Raw genomic sequence first — 17,644 nt, 5'->3', positions numbered from 1 at the left:
GTTACTTTAGCACATGTTTCATGGAAAGTTACATTAAATTATCACCATTTATAATTCACATTTTGACAATAATAAAAAAACAAATGCTTTATTGGGACGACCACTATAATGGGAGGTTCAGTTTGACTCTCACATACATGGTGGATCAATAATATATTAGGTATAATTTCGCGATCGTATGTAAAATTTTATTTTTATTTTTATAGTAATATAGATATTGTTTTTTATTAGATCCTCAATTAGATAGAAGTGTAATTGTAATGTTTGATAGAAGAAATACTTAAAATAATTCTCTAGTTATTAACATTTCTTCTATTTATTTAAATATAAGGGAACAACAATTTGATGTGTAAATTAAATGTTCTTGAAAATCTAAACTTTTAGATGATTCATTTATTGTTTCTTTGATCATCTGTTGTAAAATTATTTTATTATATTAAAAATAGGGGGGAAATTTGATCAGAAAATTTGACCAGAATAGTAAAATAATATATTTTATATTATTTATTTTTTTTAGTAGTTTTATTGAGGAAAGAATCAAATAGTCCCTCTTCTTTGGGCTAAGGCTCAAAGTGATCCTTGAGTTTTCACATAGAGCACTAATAATCTCTCTTATTTGTAACATTGGTATATTTTTTGTCCTCCTCCAAAATTTTACGTATTTTTTTGCATTGATTTTATCCATAACCTATGTATGTGATGTTCAATAGTCATTTTATATATTTAGTAGAAATAACAACTCCATATCAAAGAATGTGAGAAGAAAAATACTTTGTTGTGTTTAGTAGAAATCGTATTGCAGGTAAAGTCGAGAGGTTCATCACGATAATTTCACGTATAATAGTACAATTTTTTTTTCTTACAAATTCATATGTTAAAATATTCTTAGTTTAGCTGCAGTAATATTTCTCGTGAACAGAAAAAGGTGTTTTTCTTATCATTTCTCTCAGATAAAGTTATTATTTCTATTAAATATATTAAAAGACGATTGGACATTCCTTGTATAAAATTTTGGACAAAAAGTAATGTTAAAAAATAGGCAAAATTTTAGGAGAGGACCAAAAGTGTACTAATATTGCAAACATGAGGGACTATTACTGCTCCGTGTGAAAATTTAAGGATCACTTTGAGTCTTAACCCAAAGACGAGGGACTAATTTGAGTCTATCCTCTATTTTTATCCTTTTAATTTTAATACATTTTAATTAAAATGAAAAAAAAGATCATTTTATTTTAGAAAAAATAAAATATTATAGACTTTTTAAGTTTTTGGCCAGATTTTCTGATAATTTAGCATTATCCTTAAAAATAATCTTTGTTGTAATTAATTAACAGTAATAACTTAATTGTCGCTAAGTATATTTTTTTATGTGACAATGAACACTCTTTACAAATGTCTCTAAATTTTATAGTGACATTATAGTAATGTCAATTAACTAATATTGATAAAAACTTTTTAAGACTCTTTATTTACATAAATATTTATTATCACAGAAGCTATTTTTATCATAATAAATTTACTTCTAAGAACATAGTTTACTGATAGTTTTTCTTTTTAATTTTTTTATTAGTGTGACATTTGCATTAACAATTACTTTATTTTCTTAATGACTCTTTTGATATTTAATATAGAAGTACACATCCATTCTTAATTTAAACTTATTTATTTCTTTCTTTATTGGATAGTTCGATATCTGAATATGTTACATATTAAATTAACATTTAATCCCTAATTTTAATATTTTTTTCAGAAAAAATTTTTTATTTTTAATATCAGAATTTCAACCTGAAAATTAACTACTAATTATATAATTTTCATATAATGAGTATTGAAAAACAAGGACAACATATGGAAACATAAGTTTTTTTTTATTTAATATTCAATATTTACGTTAAAATTCGGACTATTTCAAATTCGTGTCATATAAATTGAATTGACCAGTAACAACATATAAATCTTTTGATAGAATTTAAAGCAGCAGAAGTAGAAATAGTACTATAATAATGTATAATAATTAAAAACTATTTTTAATTTGTCAACAAAAAACTATAGGGTGGCCCCTCTATTTTTAGGACTCATTAACTTTAATACACATATTTTTTTCATTTATTAAAATCTGCCCCTTCTGTCCACCGACGCTTTTATAGTAGCCCCACCGTTTACTCATTATTACAACAATTGTCCTTTTTAAAAATTTTAATTTGACAAATTATTTTTTCAATAAAATGTTCATTTTGATTTTGAAATAAGAATATTGTTTTGTTTTTTAAACTTTTATGTCCAAAATTGTCACTTCAAAAGTCAAATGAAATTTTTGGCAATAATCTAGGGGAAAAATGTTTTTGGTTAAAAAGGTAATTTTAACATATCGATTATAGATGACAAAAATCGAATTTAAAATATTTAAACTATTTAATATCATGTGAAATAATTTTATTGGTTACCTCATATAAAACTTTATAGAATGTGTTATAGTGGTAAAGAATTTTGATTAACCTAATTGATCCCTAAAAAGGAAGGCATAAATTCGAGGGTATATATATTTATAATATAAACTTAAATCACTTTGAAAATTTCACTTCAAATTTTATCATGCATTAAAAAATGTAAGAATTATTTGAACTTAAGTAACAATAAATATTTAATTATTATTATTATATTAATATATTAATTTAAAAACTATAAATATGAATATAGGTTAATTGAAATTAGTCTATAATAATAAATATATAAAAACTTCAAATATTTTGAATTCAACTTCGATAGAAATTTAACCTATAACCCTAACTATTCCAAATTATGATTACGACTATTCTTGAAATTGATCTACAAACTTATAAAATTTTAAATTTTAATTTGACTTTGATCGAATAGATGTCAAATTTTGATTATCAAATTTAATATATTAACTTATAAATTTTAAATTATGATTCAAATTCTGATCGAAATTAATCTAGAAACTTAAAAACTGTAAATTTAAAGTTCAACTGTTATCGAAATTGATTTAGAAATCTACATACTTCAAAATCTAAATTTGATTGAGATTTATCGACTTTGAATTCTTAATCTAATTTGAATCAAAATACCTATATACCTTAAATTTTAAACTCTAAACTTCAAATTCTGAACCCGATTATATTATTCATACAAGTCCCCCTTGGTACCTCACATTCATTTCCATCACTAATTACACCTTTGTAGAAAGAGACAATAGATAAACTTCACTCACATAACTTCCATATTTATACATGGAGGTGCAAAGATTGATAGCTACTTCTAGAGAGAGAGAGAAATCTAGAGAGAGAAAGTGATAATATGGGTATGGGATTTACACCAAAATCTAAAGTAAACAACACAAATAATAGTAGTGAAAATTGGGGAATGGGTTTTCTCTTCATATTCTTCCCTGAAGAAGAAGAAGAAGAGCAAAAAAAACCCAATTTCTCTTTCACTAATTCTTCTTCTTCATCTTCTTCTTCTTCATTGTTGCCTTCGTTTTCATTCAAATCGATTAATGCAATTCGTAACCGTTCAACTTCGTCTCATCTCATCTCAAAAGCACAATCCACAATTTCAATTTGTGTATTGTTGATTTTCATCACTCTTTTACTCTTCACTCTCTCAACTTTTGAACCCAACAATTCGTTAAATCAAAAACGAAAACCCCCAATTCTTAATTTCCAAGAGAAATTGATTTTCGCACCTGCATTGCAAGGTATGGGTTCGTTGTATCGAAGAGGAACAAGGGCTATGAATGACTTAATCGTAGCTCATGTAATCGAATCCGTAACGGAGATCGAACTGAAAATGTTCCTCAGATTACTCCACAGATCCGGAATCACTTCAAAATCAGACATATTGTTCCTATTTTCATCGAAATCAAGCTCGTTGGATCACGCCATTGTTGAAGAGAACAACTCCTTTTTGAAGCTCATCAATGGCTACTACAAATACATTAATAACTCAAGTTCTGACCCGACCCGATTCGTTAATTCAACTTTTGACCCGACCCAGTTTGTGATTTCGAGTAAGAAAGAAAAGGAAAGTGGAGAACCCATTTGGGGTAAGAAAATTCGGGTTTATGAGGATTTTGGTAACTCAACCGAGTTAAGTCTAACTCGGTTGAGTTATGGTTCGGTAGTGGGTTTCGATGCGGGTGAACTTGACCCGGAGAATTCGTTATCCGGGTTCTTGGATCATGTTCCAATGAGTTTAAGAAGATGGGCCTGTTACCCGATGTTATTGGGTCGGGTACGGAGAAATTACAAACATGTCCTTTTAGTAGACCTAAAGGAATATCTCGTACTTGGTGATTCACTAAGCCAACTCAAGAATCGTAGTCCGGAGTCCGTTATACTAACCACATTACCTACTCGAAAAAAGAACTCCGAGAGAAAACCCGTTAACTCGGGGTTTGTATTCGGTGGTGCACGTGGAGTGAGACGATTGGCTAATGCAATGTTAACGGAAATCGTTCGAGCTATAACACAACATAAGAAGAGAAACATGGTGTCCGAGTCAACATTGTTCAACCAACTTGTTGCGAATGAGTTTATGTTGAAGAATGTGAATTTGATTGTATCGAGTGAGTCAACTCATGAACTAAGTTCACTCACCGGGTTAATGAACTCAAACTCGAAATCGGGTTCGAGTTCATTTTCTACTTCTAAATTTCCTATTGTTAGGCGTGGGAATAGTAATTTGGATTAGTTATGTTTTTAAGAAGTATTTATGTTCTTCTCCTTTGGATTCTATAGCTTACGGTGATTGTTAGTGGTAAAAAGAAAAAGAAAAAATATCATAGGTTTATATATTTTATTTTATTTTTTGTATTTTTTTTAGAGGGTTTTGTAATATTTTGTTCATAATACAATTTGTTAAATAATATTTGATATTAGTGTTGAACTTGTATTTTTTTTTTTCTCGTGTAACTTACTATGCAAAAAGAAAATGAAAAAAAATAAATGATATTACTAGTGGCGTTATCAGAATTTTCAGTGAAATGAGTCTTTGAAAGCGAGTGTCTTTGTCCTTTACTTAAAATTCTTTTCGAAAGCACTCTCATAGAGCGATGATATACAGGTTCACTGCTCTTAATGAATAGTTAAATTCTTTCTCTAAATTAACTACTAACTGAAATTTCCAAAAATATTAATAATAATTAACTATTCCAACATGTACAAACTACAAAGTAATTGCAGAATTTAGTGAGGGGAACTAACTTCCATTAAATGCTTTGGCATTTATAAATTACTTATTTTTGGCAGAAAGTCTGCTGTTATTCTTAATGAGGGACAGTCTAAGTATTTAGCATTTTATAGAACTCTAACTATAGCTTTAATTCTACTTTTAGGCTTTTTGTACCATCCAACACTAGTTTTTAAAAACTCCCCTTGAAACTCTTCTCGAGGCTCGTTTTAGGTTTTGGACTTTAGCAAAATGTTTCGAGATTTAAGTGTGGGGTTTTGTTCTGTAAGATCTACGCCTTAAACGTCCGACTGTACTCTCTAAACACGCCCAACGCTCAACGCTCGAGGCTTGCCTAACAGATGATCTTACACAAATTATGTGTTAAAATTTTTAGTTAACATTGTTGACCCTCATAATTCTTGAATAATTGAATGATACATAATAAATTATATTTATAGAGATTAAAAAAGATTGAGAAAAACTCAAATAACAAGTTTTAGTATCGCATCTTTCATATTTGATAACACTATCAAAGTAATTATATATTACGTTAACATTTCTTTATAAGTACGTAACGAAATTTACTTTTTCACTTATCATTACTCTTCATGGTTTTGTCATATGTCTCAATATTATTATATTTTATTTAGCTAAATTAAAATTTTTTATTCATGATGCAATGATATTTTTATTATAATACTAGTAAGACTATTAATTATTTTCTATTTTAGGGGTAAATCGTATAGTATGATAATAGAATGAACCTAACTCTGATAGCATATAAAAATATAACACTTGAATCTAACTCAATCTCAAAAGCTAGTTCATGAGAGAATGATTGCTCAAGCCCAAATAAACACCATCACTCCATTCTGCAATTAATGTGTGACTTTTACTCACTCTAACCTATCGTCGGGTTTGAAAAGAATATGCACCATGTGAATTTATGCTCTTTCTTTCATTTTCACTTTGAGGAATTTGCCTTAGACTTCATGTGCAATCTCCTTGATTCATTTCTATCGGTTTGTATTTTATATTTTTAAAATTCGAACCTTAATATTCTGAATTCTACTATATTATTTACGCATAGTATTTAACATTTAAATGATAATACATGAAAATTAATCAACACCGTAATTACTACTCCTTTTCCCTAACATGATTCGATCATGGATTTACAAAAAGTAATTTAACTAATTAATTATGACTGTTTCCCGCCACTCAAAAAAATCATTGTTGCCCTTTCACCTAAAAAAAAAGTACTTATGTTTTTTTAAAAATAAAAAAAATTACTAAATGATATCACTCTTTTTATTTTAAAACGTCCTAAAATATTTAGAAATCGTTCTACTAGTAAGATTATGATTTACATAAAGTTTACATTTTCAAATATATTTGTCATTTTAGAAAATCAAGTACTAAAATTTATACTAGATTTGATAAATTGAAAATAATTACTCCCTCGATTACATTTACGTAATACTCATTTCTTTTTATTATATTAAACATAATTACTTAAAATTTTTTGTTTTACCCCTAATTACAAAGTTTAGCAATTAAGAAAATATTTATAATAAATTTGAAATCTTAATTTTTATTTTAATTTTTTAAATTTTATATCAAATCAAATCGAAAATCAGAACGAAAAGAGTCACGGAGGGAATGTGAGGTTGCTAAGGCTCTTTGTTGATTGGGAAATGGGAAATACATTAATTGAAACCATGTGTTATGTAAACACATTTCCACCTATTTTTTTCCTCTTTATTTCCTTTTCTTTCCACACTTTTTTGACTAAAAATGTATTAAAGGAGAAAAAGAGAGAAAATAATAGAGGTAAAAATAATGGAGTAAACGTGATTAATTTAATTTTCATACCTTTTTACAGCTTTATCCAGCTAAACAAACAAGACTTTATTTTAACCTATCAAAGTCGGATAAATGAAATTTCTTTATCTTCAATAGGGAAATGTACAAGAACTATCATAATCTATGACCGAAATTTCAGAGACACACTTATACTATAATAAGGTTCTATTATCCTTCTAAACTTATTTTATAAAAAAATTTCTACTCCTTTTCGGCCTACGTGACACTATCTTATGGATCCAGCGCGTGTTGACATTTTTTCCCAAGCTAGTATCACGTAGCCGAAAAGGGGTAGAAAATTATTTATAAAATAAATTCAGGGGATAATAGAACTTTAGTATAGTATAATTGTATCTCTAGGATTGCGGGCATAGATTAGGGAGTATTTATGCATTTTTCCTTTTCGATATGAGATTTTTAAATATTTAAATAATTAAAATTATTTTTTGAAGAGTATAATCCAGCGTTTCATTGTTTTTCAAATTGCCCTAGTAATTGAGAAATAAAATGAGTGTTTAAAGCTAATTATTTAAGAAAAATAGGAAATTAAAAAAAGAGAAAAGGATACAATTATATTAATTTATTATGATTAAGTATCTAAGATGAAAACATATATTGTACGAAACAAGGGCAACATAACTTATTTTTATAATGAGAGCGGTAAATACGATTTTAATTATTAACGAATGACAAATTTAAAAAAGAATAATTTATTTATATTTTTTTTTCGTAAAAAAATAATAATAAGAAAAATAAATAAATATAATTTTATTTTAAATTTCACTATTCTCTATGCTGATCTCTCTTTCCTCGAATGATCTAAATTGTTATTATTAATTTTTTATCATGTCATTGAGATTAACAAAAGAATTATCCCTTGATTACGCAAACTCTATTAAATTAATTGCATCTCAAATATACTTTATTTAAAGTTTTAGAAAATTAAAATATTAATTGTTACTGATCAAATCTTTGCACAACCCAAGTCAACTTTAAATACATTAATTTAACTATATCCTTAATTAATCCCATATATATTATTTAAATGATGCTTATCATGCTATATGTTGCTAATTAGGTCAAACTATAATGACAAAAGGTGAAGGAAAGATAATCATATATTGTTAAACACCTTTTGGGTAATTAGCACTAGTTTAGCACTAATTAATCATTTATCTTTGCAAAATGTTACTTTAGTGAAATGTTAATTATTACATTGATGTTAAGGTTAGGACGATAAGCTAAAGGGATCCATCTGAATTCTTATCGTTAAAAATCACACACATTATATATAAGATTAAATTTTAAAAATATTATATCTATCTCAATGGTTATGACACATCATGAATTCGAATTCAACTACAAATTAAAAAAATTAAATTTTAATAAAAAGAATAAAGAAGTGAATTCATTATTCACCGATTTGTAACTTGTTTGGATATTTGTTATATTGTACTATTGGTGTCATTACGAAACGAGAAATAACGACACAATCCATCCATGTGTTATATATTTATCAAAATAATACTATAAATATAATATAATATGACATCAAATGCAATGAATCATTACGTAACAGTCATACAAACAAATTATTCAAGAGATTTTTCCTGTTATAAATTAGTTGTCATATTTAGTTGCTCGATTATTATTTTGTTCTTGCATAGTGTTGGCCTAGGATGCCAAATCTAATGAGTGCTTCATGATATATATATATATATATATATATAAGAAATAGCCAATAGCCACCGACAGTCATAATTGTGCCACATTTCAAACACTCAATTGATAATAAAAGATAAATACCTAAAAATAAAATAAAATAAAGAGAATATTAACACTTTATAATTTTTGGCTTTTTAGAGTGTGCATGTAATTGGTGGGGTCCAATTTTGTTTTAATTTTTTTATTGGCACTTTTATTCCAAGTGGGAATATTGAGAAAGAAGATTTATTGGTTGTGTGAGACATCATCCACAGAAATTGGGATAAAAAAAGATTTTTCAAAAAAAGTTTTGATTTTTTTGAGTGGATTAAAAAAGAAGTTGACATTGAGCAAGAAGAGAACAAATTATGGTCCCTAACATATCTTTCTTCATAATTTTATTTGGGAGAATAGTATTTTTGGTCTCTTTTACTTAGGAAATAAGTAATATTTGGATTGTTTTTAAAAGTATATTATCTCAAGAGATCGAATTAGAATAGAAAGTTGATAGATGATAAAATGTTGTCTTGCTCATTCCTTCAGACTAGCTAGTTATAGTAGTATTACTTTTGTAGTTTGTTGTGTTTCAATTATGATATTGTTTCGTGTAGTCACTGTCCTTTTTTGCAAAATACTTTATCATGCTTTCTAGAGTATTTTTGGTCTCTTTACGTACGAAATATGTAATATTTCGTATTGTTCAAAAAGTATATTATCGTAAGAGATTGAATTAGGATAGAAAGTTAGTAGGTAGTAGAAAGTTATCTCGCTTATTCTTCTATATTAGCTAGTTGTCATAGTATTACTCTTGTGGTTTGTCATGCATCAATTATCATATTGTTTTGTTCTGCTCCTTTCTATAAAATCTTTTATCATGCTTTCTATAATATTTTGCTATGAATTTTTACTTTTGCTAAAAAAAGATTCCGACTTTTTTTTAAATATTTTACCTTTAATAGAGGATATCTATAAAAATTAATCTCTCGACCTTCTAAGGTAAGAATAAAACTTGTGTATAATTTATGTTTTCTAGACCTTATTCAATAAATTACGCCCAATAAATTATTGTTGTTGTTATTTGTTGTATTACCCTCCTATATATGTGGAGTAATAATACACACTTTATATCACGTATGGGTAATCAAATGGTAAAATGATTAACAATTACAAGGGATTAAAAGTGCATATTTAAATTATTTAAAAATTCAATACACTTAATTAAATATTACAAGGACTTTAATTAAAATTTAATAATAATCAAGCCATCAAAAAAATTTAATTCATTTTCCCAACCCTTTTTAGAAATTGACTCAAAGTTGAACTTAAATAAAAAGTAAAAATTCGTATATCTGATATATTTAATTAAAGATAAAAAAATCTCAATTATTGTATCATAATTCGAGATTTCTGATTATATAGATGTTACATTAATTAAGCTTTTAACAACTTGGACTGAACTGCATTTGCATCAGGGGTGGCTCGACAGAGTTAAAAAAAAAGACATGTGCCTTAGGCCCCAAAATTTAAGGGTCTCGTTTTTAATAATAATAGGTTATAAGTTATTATTTTTTAACAAATATTGAATATTAATTGTAGAAAAAGTAAAGTTTTCATGCAAATGAAGGAATTATTAGGACAAATTTGACATATTTGGAGTACTATATCTCATGAAAAATAATTTAAAATAAGTTGTTATATTATCAATTGAAAATCAGAAGAAATCAATTATGTAAATGTTATTATTAATTCATGTTTAAAATCCCATTTGATTTTTACCTTAGGCCACTAATATGTTTGAGCCGCTCCTGAAATGCACTATTCTTTTTGGATGTATAAAGATCAATTGAATTCTAGCTAGTAAATAATCTTCTTTTAAATTATTATAGTAAACTACAAAAAAATAATTTATGTCCCACTTTGCTTCAAATAATTGAGAATCGTAGAGATTTTATATGTTTTCCCCACATGAAAACACTCAAAGAAATAAATAATAAAAACAATATAAAAACATAATTCTAATTAGCCGTCCAAGTTGAATTATATATTGGTTCTAATTATGGACGCGTCATAGATTTAAATTTAAATAAATCTTATAAAAGATTTTATTGATCGTCAATTAAAGTCGGGCAACTAAGTTGAGAGAAATCAATATGTATAAACACACACGAGAAATAATAAAATATATAATTTTGAATTTTATGACTTGAAAATGACTAAATAAACAATGTTAGTCACGTCGAACATGATAAGTATTGTTCAATGAGTCGTTTTTAGTGGATTTAGTAATTTTTAGGCTAATTCAAATCGCCGATGAAATTCAGAAAAATCAACATATACTAATTCACAAGAAAAAAATAAATACATGAATTTAAATTTCAAAACTCAAAAGGGCGAACATAATAAATATTGGTCATCAAATCTTTTCAAACGAATCCAATAAATTTCAGATCAATCTGAATTTGTCAGTCAAATTTAGAAAAATAAGCTTATAGTTTAAGCCCTATGATTTAAGTTTCAAATCAAATGCCGTACTTATCAATTTTTTTAATATTGATTTTGATACATGATTATGACATTGCATATTATAAATATAAAAAATAAAAAGATGATTATTGATTTTATTCCTTATTTTTTGGGAAGAAGATTATTTCTACCATGTTAGAGAATTTTAATACGTAATACCAAAGTCCTTATTATATTTAATTGATTGTATTGTTACATATAATTTGATGACCGCCGCATATCTCTATTTTATTATTATTCGATAGGTAAAGTTTATTTATTTGATTAATTTAAATTTAAATAATATAATTTTTTATAAGTCGTAAAATACTTTTGTAAGAATATCCTATTTTAAAAACTATTTAAAATTTAGTCAATATGACAAACTTCAAACTTGGCTACCGCAGGATTCATTCTTTATACTCTTTCTGTCCACTTTGAATTGTCATGTTACATTTTTCGAAAGTTTGAAAGCATAAACACACTATAAATTTAGTGCTTCGTTAGTCAAAGATAGTATAGTATAAAAATCGTTTCCACGAGGATTGGTACAAATAATGATTCAATTAAATCTTTCTAACTATTATTCAGGTGATCAAAAGAAAAGAGTTGATTGTGGTTATGAACCACTTTTATAAACTAAATGATAATAAAATCAATTGGTAACTATGAAGTTTAATATCAATACTAAAACATAGGGTACAAGACTAAACAAGTGCATGATGATAGTTGGGATTTGACTACATTCATTTATCACATCTAAAGTTCTATTGATTTTCTCGAATTCGATAGCTTATTAGAGTATCCTTAAAACTTAGATATTTCTTTCGAATAAATCTCAAGTTAAAGAATAAACCAATTATACCTAAGTGATTCTAATATGCAAAAAGATTTTAATGATTGTTCATAAGAAAGTAACGTCCTTCAATTATTTTTCCTTGAGATTTAATCAATAATTACAATAAGCTCCTTCGATTACTTTAGAGAAAATATACTGATTCAATCCAACAAAACTATGCAACAATATTCACCAAGATATTCCTCTTTCGAATAAATAAAATAATGAACAAGGTTGCAATTTAATTTAAATTCCCATAACAAGTTCAAGCATAAGAATGAAAACCAAAATCCCAACAAATTCATCAATACAACATGTTTGTCAAAATACCCTCTAAAAATTTACTCCATGGATCAGAATAAGTTTACTAAGAACAAAAGAGAAAAAGAAAACATAGCCATCAAACTTTGAATCGCAACTTCCATTTTGAACTCGAGTAATGTACCGTGTCTTCCCCTTTCTCTTCTCTTCGTCGCTCTTTCTTCTCTTTTTATCGATGATCATCAGCCCTAGGGCAAGCTACAACATCATATAGCATAGGGTTCCCTTTGAATTATCAAAAATACCTTACTGTAATGATTTCACACCTCCATGCCGCGCGTGCGCAGTGCGCGGAGAGGCAGCAACTTCAAAACCCATCACGGGGACGCACCACCAAGAGCCAGAGCGTGTGACCACTGTGCGGGTATATAGCTTAGTAGATGCACATTTTTGTTCTTTTTTTCTTTCTTTAGTATTCATGTTGGCCTTTCTCACTAATCATGTTTAACACTTGAAATTGTACACCTACACATATGAAACACAGACAATTAATTGCAAAGTTCACATTCAAAACTTGTCTAAATTCATCTTATTAAATTACTCATCAAAGTCAATTTGACTAATTTTTAAAATTAAATTAAGTTACATTAATTCGATATTTTAAACAAAAAAAAAGATATTAAAAAACTATAAGAAAAGTACTATAAATTTCATTTTTTGGCATATCAATATGATGAAAAAATATATCGCGAAGTTTAGTCAATGTTATTATCGTTTGACTTTAAAATAAAAACTATGTAACGACTTATTCCTGTTATTATAGAAAAGCTAATGAGAAAAGAATTTGGGCCAGAAAACTTTTGAGTAGTGATTTGAAAATTTCTAGCTTAATCCAGATTCGGAGGAAATCTGAGTCATGCGAGGTCTAGGAAAATCTGATAATGAATGAGAGATTTAATAATGAATTTGATTACATGAGTAGATAGCTAAGACGTTGAGGAACCCGTACGGCTTTACAGAATCAAATTCGGGCGAGTGGAACTTTCGAAACTGATCTTAGCGTGAAAGGATATATATATAGTCTTCGAACATCATGGGTTGAAGGTGTGTTGTGAAATGGGAGTTTGGGACTCCTTTTTGTCTTTTGTCTCTGTGAGAGGCGCTGGGGCGGAATTATTTCCGCCAAGGCGGGTTGGGTCACGCTACGGCGGGCCAATCTTGACTTAAGTCAAGATTAAATCCCAAAAATATTATTTTCTGCAAGTTTTGCTCTTGAGAGCTGAGAGATAACCTAGAGATATTTCTTAAAGGTTTTTCACCTCTTCTAGCACTAAAACTAAAAAATTTATTCCCCTAATCCATTTTTCGATCTATAGAATTTAGATTTGTGGGTAATTATTTACTGGAGAGGTTTTAATCTGAAGTTAATGGTGAAAAAACGTTAAAGTGGGGATCGAAATCATGGGTTGATCTTGGGTTATTGCATTTGCTATAATCTGAATAATTAGACCTTTAATTATTGATTCTTGCGTATATATTGTTTGTAGACCTAAAACAAACACAAAGAATTTCAAGTGTCGTAAGAGGATTCAAGCTTGGTTTCGAGGTAGGTGATAGTTTGATTTCATGTTTTGCGTGATGTATGTTTGTATCATTGTAATGCATGTATGTATGTGAATGACGCCTCGTTGATCAAACCTAATGAAATGAGTAAGAATGAACAAATGTATGCCATGATTCAACACTTTGTTATAAGTATGTACATATGAGTGTAATTATGATTATGGTTGTGTTGAATGGATTGGATGTCACGTTTAGAGACACTAATTGAGATCGGGTGACACGCTTTGACACTTATATTGGAGCAAGTTTCACGTTTTGACACACTAATTTGGAATCGGGTGTCACTTTCCGACACACTAACAGTTTGGGTATGATTACATGAGAGGACCACTGAATTGTCCTATTTACTTGTTATTGAGAATAGATAATTGTACATTGCTCCTGAAATGATAAGCAATGTGTATATATGTTCAGTACATGTCATGTTTACTATGTTGTGACTGTCTATATATGTTTCTCTTACTGGAATAGCACGTGATCCTACCATTATATCGTGATTGTGTACTGATACTGCACCTGCTCGTTCTTTGTTGAGTACAGGGTATCTTCAGACAGCTACTGATAGACCTAATCTAAAGATCAGTGATCAAGACCGAATTTAAGGGTGATCCAATTCTTCCAAGCTGCTATTAGTTCTCCTTTTACTTAGCCCATTTTTTGCTGACTTAGATTAGTACTTTAGATATTCGTTTGTTTCATTTTGGGGTTGTGCCCTCTCCGTAGACTTGTTGAACTTTAGAGTTTTGTACATTGACTTTCAGGTTCTAGACCTTGTTTCTGCAAATGTTTAGTAATGGTTTGTTAAACTTTCGGAGATTATGGGAACTCCAGTTTGTTTCCGCATTTAAACCTACTTCTGTATCTTTAAATTTTTTAATTTTCGTAAGATTTGTTAGACTAGTTGTAATAATGGTTCTCCCACCGGAGGGTTAGTATGAGTGTCAATCACGACGATTTGGACCGTGACAGTATGACAATTAAAAGTGAACAGATAATAAATCTTTCTTCAAATATTTCCAAACGACCATTTATATTTTATGCATTTATCCCAATATATTTCCCATATATTATATATGTTTGAGCTACGAAATTCAAACATCACCTTTCTATTATAAAAAAAAATGTTAACCATGGCCAAGTATAAGCACATGAGACAATTTACCTACCCATTCATAATTCCATTTTATTTGTGCATTTTGGTGGATAATTTTTTTATTTCTTTTACATTAAAAATAAAATAAAATGTGTTTTGGTGTGAGTGATGATGGAAAAGGATAAGCTTCCAAAAGAATTAAATAAATAGGAATCTTTGATCCTCCAATATATATAATTTGTTTGCACATGAAGAATATGTATAACTATATATGAGAATTTCTTTTATGAAATTGGAGTATGAACAATTATCCGAATAATGAACAAAACTCCAAATTCATTGCAACCACAAGGCACAAGGTTTTAATATTTAAATAGACCTAGCTGATAATGACACATTAAAACCAATTGAATAAAAAAATAATGAAATTTTGTTAGTATTAAAATTTTAAATCCGCTAATTTTATTAGAAGAATGAGTTTAATATTATAAAAAAGATGAAGATTGATTTTATTAATATTGAATTTTGAATATGCTTTTTATTATTAAATATATTAAAAAAAATGTGTATATTTGTGAGTATTCTATGAAGCTCATAGGCTCTTTTTGCTTTTCATCTAGGTGAGAAAATTTCACTATGAAAATAATCAAACTGCTTTTTACGAAATATAATTATAAAATTTTTAATTAAAAATGAAAAATTATTAATTATCATTCCACGATATTATACCTACCTACACTATAATAAAAATAACTTTTAGCGGCATTAAATATTGACATTAATAAAAAGTGCTAAAATCTTTACCAGCATTAATTAAGTGTCATTAGAACTAATGTCGCTAAAGAATTTAGAAACATATACAAAGACTGACAATTGCCACTAAAAATACATATTTAGAGACAATTAAGAATTTAATGTCGCTAACGGTCATTTTTATCGCAGCTATATGATGGTTTAGGAATGAGTTTTCTACTAGTACTATACTACTACTCTCAGTTTATAAATTTTCTCAATATTTTTCTATAATATTTGAATATCAATCATACAAAAGCTACATAATTTAATATCTGGCCTACCTTAAAGTAAATAATTGATGAAATTTCTGGAGATTTTATTTTATATTAAATTTAGCCTACGTGGACACACAAGAGCAATCACAAAAATAAATTAAACTAAATTTGTGTTGCCATCTCATATGAAACAATTTTTGGCCTTTGTGCTGGACAACTTATAGAAAAGAACGTGTACAATTTTTTAATTGTAGTGAAAATTTTTAAATAAAAATAATACTTTATGCCCCGTTAGAGTTAATAATTTTTAATTTCTAAATTAGAGGATATAGAAGTTAATGATTAAGGTGGACAATTAGTAAATAATCGAGCGTTATTTAGTTTTATTTATCAATATTTTTATTTTTACTCTCTTATGTATCATCATATTTCATACTTTTAGTTGTCGTATTATGGAAAAATTTATTTGTACTGGGTGTTTATATCAAATTAATGTAATTTTTTATTATTATATGATTTAATAAAGTAAAATATATATTAATTAATTATCGTCAAGTAAAATGAACTATAAATTTAAACAGATGTCATGCATATCAAATATTGGCTTATTACTATTGTTTTTTGCCGGACTTTTGGTTGTTGTATTTTCTTTTCTACTTGATTTTGATATTTCGTAATTAATCTGATGATCTATTGAAAATATCCTCTCAATCTATATAAATAAGAAGAAAACTTCATACACACATTATCTTCTCCTAACCTTATTGAATAGTGAATATGACATTATTGGGGAAACTTACATAAACATACTGTATTTAAAATATATTTATAGGAATTTTTTTTTAATTACTTTTAATACATTTATAATACAGTTTTAATACATATTACAAAAAACTTTTTATTATTCACAATTACAAATTTTATTGATGAATAATATATTTATCGCACATTTTAATACACTTATAACACAATGTATCAATTATATACTAATTTCTTATCACAATGATTTAGTTGTGCAAGTTAGTTTGCATTTTAAAATAATAATTCAAAAAATGATAGCTGTTGTGGATAAGTGATAAGAAATTAGTATATAATTTGAGATAAGAACAAAGTATAAAAGCACAAAAATATAATAATGATGTAATCCATGGGCCAGAACCTTAAATGGATGTTATCACAAACATAATTGTTAGGTAAAGAGTTCTTTTCTTTCCTTTTTTTTCTTGTGTATGATATTTATATTAAAATTTGATTAATTTAAGGGTGTGTTTGGTATGAAGGAAAATATTTTTTGGAAAATGTTTTCCAATTTTCTCATGTTTGGTTGGGACAAAAGTTTTGGAAAATGTTTTCCAAATCAACTCATTTTCCTCAAAATTAATGAAAATGACTTTCCTTCAAAAATTAAGGAAAACATTTTCCAAAACTCTCCTCCAATTTCAAATTATTTTTTTTTTGGGAAAAATATTAATATGAAAAAAATATTTTCAATTTCAAAATTTTTATTTTTTCACATGATCCTTGACCTTCCCCCCATCGGCCAGCCCCCCCCCCAAC

The 17,644-nt window shown here is 27.5% G+C and overlaps 1 protein-coding gene and 2 long non-coding RNA genes across 3 annotated transcripts; 2 read left to right on the top strand and 1 right to left on the bottom strand.

Annotated features, from left to right (window-relative positions):
* Positions 1-3,223: 3,223 nt before the first annotated feature.
* On the top strand, positions 3,224-4,892 carry LOC107018378. The gene has a single exon (XM_015218843.2). It carries the CDS (start codon positions 3,316-3,318, stop codon positions 4,708-4,710), a length of 1,395 nt encoding a protein of 464 aa, XP_015074329.1. The 5' UTR covers positions 3,224-3,315; the 3' UTR covers positions 4,711-4,892.
* Positions 4,893-12,288: 7,396 nt separating this feature from the next.
* LOC114076775 lies at positions 12,289-13,902 on the bottom strand. The gene is made up of 2 exons (XR_003577800.1): positions 13,336-13,902; positions 12,289-12,886 (listed from the first exon to the last, which is right to left on the bottom strand). It is a non-coding gene; the product is annotated as an uncharacterized LOC114076775 (long non-coding RNA).
* On the top strand, positions 12,650-14,837 carry LOC107016321. Its single transcript, XR_001456449.2, has 3 exons — positions 12,650-12,785; positions 13,909-13,967; positions 14,525-14,837. It is a non-coding gene; the product is annotated as an uncharacterized LOC107016321 (long non-coding RNA).
* Positions 14,838-17,644: the final 2,807 nt, after the last annotated feature.

Source organism: Solanum pennellii, chromosome 4 (assembly GCF_001406875.1).
Source record: "Solanum pennellii chromosome 4, SPENNV200".
Lineage (NCBI taxonomy): Eukaryota > Viridiplantae > Streptophyta > Magnoliopsida > Solanales > Solanaceae > Solanum > Solanum pennellii.
This window is presented reverse-complemented; position numbering and strand designations above follow the sequence as displayed.

Coding starts and splice junctions, on each gene's coding strand:
- LOC107018378 (XM_015218843.2), top strand. CDS start 3,316: ATGGGTATGGGATTTACACCAAAATCTAAAGTAAACAACACAAATAAT.